Genomic DNA, 4,751 nt, shown 5'->3' on the forward strand with positions numbered 1-4,751 from the left:
ACCCTTTAATACAGTTCCTCATGTTGTGGTGACCCCCAACCATAAAATTATTGTCGTTGCTACTTCATCACTGTAATTTTGCTACTGTTATAAATCATAATGTAAATATCTGATATGCAGGATGTATTTACATTATTACAAATTGAACATAATTAAAGCATAGTGATTAATCACAGAAACAATATGTAATTATATATGTGTTTTCCGATGGTCTTAGGCGACCCTGTGAAAGGGTCGTTCGACCCCCAAAGGGGTCCCGACCCACAGGTTGAGAACCGCTGCTTTAAGGGCATATGAGAGTGCCCTTTTCACATGAACTGACAGCACCATTTACAAACTCTTTGCTGTTTCCCAACCTAATGACAAAAAAATAAACTACAAGAGTTTACTTTTTACTTTCCTAATTGCTGGGGGCATTTTTTGACCATTTTAGTATTTCTTCTCTGACTTTTCCAGCTACATCCTTGCTCACTTTTTCTATGTGGTTGCTATGTTGTTGTTTTTTGTTGATTTATAAGGGTTATAATGTGGTAAAGAGATATTCTTTTAGGCTTTCCTTCTTGATCTGACTCATAATTCTCTAACTACTAGTATTCTCAGTATCCAGCGTGGTGGACATTTTTTTCTCTTACTTATGCTCTGTTCATTCTGAGAACATAAATCATTAGTTCCCCTAGAATGTAGTGTAACATTTTTTTATTGATTTTAGAGAGGAAGGAAGAGGGAGAGAGAGATAGGAACATCAATGATGAGAGAACATTATCGGTTGCCTCTTGCACGCCCTCTACTGGGGATTGAGCCGAAACTTGGGCATATGCCCTTGACTGGAATCGAACCTGGAATCCTTCAGTCCACAGGCCAACACTCTATCCACTGAGCCAAACCGGCTAGGGCAGTGTGATATTTCTTTATCAGATTTCATATCAGTCAGTGCTCAAAAATCGGAAACACATACTAGTATGAAGACTGACATCATCGAATGGACAGAGTTGGCAATAATAACAGCTCACATATGTTGAGTGTTTACTATGTGTCAGGCATTCTGTTTAAAGTGTTCAAATGCTTGTATGTCATTTAATCCTCACAGTAAGCATATATATGAGTTACCCCATGTTCATTGTAGCATTATTTATGACAGTCAAGATATGGAAACAGCCTAAGTGTTGTTTATTGAGCATTTACTGTGATCCAAGTTAGTTAACATATTATTTACTACTTAGAGGAATCCAATGATGTAGTTATTTCAGTTTTACAGGAAAAGAAACCAGGGCTGAGACAAAGAATTTTCCTCAAGTTACATAGTATGAAAGCGGTGGACTTTCGGTTGTGACTTGTAACTTCTGACATTAAGTATTGAGTTCTTGTCACTAAAACACTAAATATAATTAGAACTAGGGTATATGTGGGGAGGGGTATAGACTAACATAATCCAATTACTTTAATTTATAAATGAGGAAACCGAGGCTCAGAGACATTAAGTGATTATCTAGCAGTCACACAGTTCATTGATGGCAAAGCCAACACTGGAACCCAGGATTTAAATGAAAGCTTCATTCTTATTCTTCTCTAGAACACTGCCTCTTTAAATGTAAAGTATCTGGTCAGTTCCTTTGTATTTCATTCTACCAGACAGAATAAATCTTGTATTCTTGAGCTAGAGATATATATCTTCTATAGTTCTTTTATAACGTGAGCTAAACAAAAAATTTGGACTTTTATTTTCATTTTATATGTATACAAGCCCCCACCTGTGGACTTTTCTTAGTCATCCATTAAAAATAAACAAGTACTGTTGTGGGAGTGGGTAGCGCACTACTCAAAGCATGGGCACTTCACAGAGATGGTTGGAGGTTACTGCTATCGCAGATCCTCTCCTTGTCCTCAGATGTCAGTCTGCACTGTGAAATATAAACACGAGAAAAACAGGATTCTCAGGTTTAGAGAAGTTACAGTTGTTGGGCTCTCTGGAGGCTAATTTTCGACTCTCAGTTCTGAGTCTTGGTCCTGAAAAGAGTGTTAGAGTGTTTTTCTTCTGAGCAGCTTTCCTAGAGACCCCTTCATATCCTTGTTTCTCAGGCTGTAGATGAAAGGGTTCAGCATGGGGGTGACCACTGTGTACATCACTGAGAAGACTCTGTTCTTCCCCCCTGAGGTGGATGATGGAGGACATAAATAGACCCCAATAGCTGTGCTATAAAACAGAGAGACCACAGACAGGTGGGAGCTGCAGTTGGAGAAGGCCTTTTGCTTACCCTTTGGGGAATCAATTCTTAGGATAGCCAATGCAATGTAAAAGTAAGATGTAAGGATGCAGACAAAGGGTCCAATTAACAGTATTCCTGCTACAAAGATGAGCATCAGGCTATTGACATAAGTACTGGAACAGGCCAACTTCAGGAGGGGGACCAGATCACAGAAGAAATGGGGGATGATATTGGGGCCACAGAAAGAAAGCCTGGTCACTAGGAGGGTATGCACTAGGGCATGGAGGATAGTGACCACCCATGACCCAGCCACCAAAAGGACACAGCATTGAGAGTTCATGGTCATGGCATAATGGAGGGGGTGGCTGATGGCCACATAGCGATCAAATGCCATCACAGCCAGGAGAAAGTTGTCCAGATCTGCAAAGAGGCCAAAGAAATAGAGTTGTGTAAGGCACTCACCATAAGAAATCAGCTTAGTCCCTGAGCCAATATTACCTAGCATTTTGGGAATTATGGTAGAGATGAAACCGATGTCAGAGAAGGACAAGTTGGCCAGGAAGATGTACATGGGGGTGTGGAGGTGCACGTCAGAGCTGATGGCCAGGATGATGAGCAGGTTGCCCAGCACAGTGACCAGGTACATGCCCAGGAAGAGCCCAAACAGGAGAGGCTGCTGCTCTGGCTTCTCAGAGAGGCCCATGAGAAGAAACTCATAGATGCTGGTCTGGTTTCTTCTTTCCATGTCTGGAATTCTGTATGAAATAAATTGTATTAAGTATAAGTAGCAAAAAGTAAAATATAGCTGTGTTAAAAAGTTTTGAGCTCCTACAAAAGTTCTGTGTTTTAGACAATTCTGTTTGGGAGAGCTTGAATTTGTAACTATGCACATTAGGAAAGACTGTTTGGATCAGATGATTTGTAAAGTTATAGATTGGTGTCAGCACTTGACCAGATATCCAAGACTCCTTCCAACTATTCCAGCTGTCCCCATGAAACATGGCAGGGAGTATGGAAGGTGCTCTGGACGGCACCCATCCTATCAGCACACTGGATGATTATAACTTCCCTGAATAATTATGCCATTAAGTAAAGAAAATTTTGATTAATTATAATTAATTGATCATATATAATAAAATAATCGGATAATTTATTTAAAATACTTTTTAAAAAAGTGAAATTTCAGAACAGCGTGTATATTCATAATTTCATTTTTGTAAAATTAAAACATAAATGTTGGTATATGAGTAAGGACACAAATAAACACCGTGTAGAGGTCAATAGTATTTTCTTCTGAGAAGTGAGTATGGGTCAGAAGGTTGTGGGTGCCACCTTCTTCATTACTCAGTTTTAACAGAATGTATTATCTTTGTAATGAAAAAATTCTTTTAAAAGTATGAAGGATGCGATTTCTTAATTGAATTAATCCAAATGACCATCCAGAAGGCTTGGCGATTGGGGGAGTTCTGTCAAGTTGACCAGGGTGTACTCTCTGAAAGGCAGCTCTGACGAGTAGGAGAACAGAAATCAAATGCCTCTGACCCTGTGTGAAGGAAAGAACCAGTGAGGGAGCAGGAATTTGTCATCATAGCCCAGTCCATGCAGGCCCTTTCGAATCTTCCCAACTTTTCCAAAGAAAAGGCTGTAGGAAGTACATAAAATGTTGCTCCCATTCGCTCTGACAAGGCTGGGAATTATTGTGCTTTTTCTCTGACAACATTGATATTCTCACTCATCCGGCTTTTCCACCCACCTTGAACCTCTTCATCCATATTTAAAAATCTAATAGACAGTATATTCCAGCTTCTGACTCCTTTGCTCTCACAGGGTTTTCTTATATTTAGATACTAGATTGATATATTGCAAAGCTAAATAGAAGGTGTCAAATCCTTAGTTCATCTCCTAAACTACCTGTTTCCAGCCCTGTTCAGAGAAGAGGATGTTTTTACCTGAGACTCAGATATCTTTATTTTCCATAGCAATCATATTGCAGATACATCAGGAGTCTCATAACAAATCTCATAACTAAATATTGGATATTAGGTTTAACCAATCCATACCCATTGCTCTGAGTTAATGAAAAAATCAGAGTAATAATAATAACACTTGCTGAGCACTAGCCATGGATTGCAAAGCTAAATAGAAGGTGTCAAATCCTAAGTTCGTCCCCCAAACTACCTGTTTGTTTCCAGCCCTGTTTTTTACCTGAGACTCAGATATCTTTATTTTCCATAGCAATCATATTGCAGATACATCAGGAGTCTCATAACAAATCTCATAACTAAATATTGGATATTAGGTTTAACCAATCCATATCCATTGCTCTGAGTTAATGGAAAAGTCAGAGTAATAATAATAATAACACTTGCTGAGCACTAGCCATGTGCTGGCCACTAGATTCTCTTAAGTGATAACTCTGTGCAGAGATGCTGTGATTATCTTTATTAAGAAACTGAGCCTCTGAGGGGTTAAGAAACTTCAAAAAGCCACACATTTAGGAATTGAAGTTAAATTGTCTGAACCAAAAGCCTAAGTTCTCTGATCTGC

The 4,751-nt window shown here is 39.1% G+C and overlaps 1 protein-coding gene across 1 annotated transcript; it reads right to left on the reverse strand.

Annotated features, from left to right (window-relative positions):
• Positions 1-2,016: 2,016 nt before the first annotated feature.
• On the reverse strand, positions 2,017-2,949 carry LOC102756992 (olfactory receptor 1361). The gene has a single exon (XM_006771240.1). The coding sequence runs from the start codon at positions 2,947-2,949 to the stop codon at positions 2,017-2,019; it is 933 nt and encodes a 310-aa protein (XP_006771303.1).
• Between the last annotated feature and the right edge of the window lie 1,802 nt (positions 2,950-4,751).

Source organism: Myotis davidii, unplaced genomic scaffold (assembly GCF_000327345.1).
Source record: "Myotis davidii unplaced genomic scaffold, ASM32734v1 scaffold64, whole genome shotgun sequence".
NCBI classification, from domain to species: Eukaryota; Metazoa; Chordata; class Mammalia; order Chiroptera; family Vespertilionidae; genus Myotis; species Myotis davidii.

Bases quoted from the DNA above. Each gene is read 5' to 3' on its own strand.
- LOC102756992 (XM_006771240.1), bottom strand. From the start codon at position 2,949: ATGGAAAGAAGAAACCAGACCAGCATCTATGAGTTTCTTCTCATGGGC.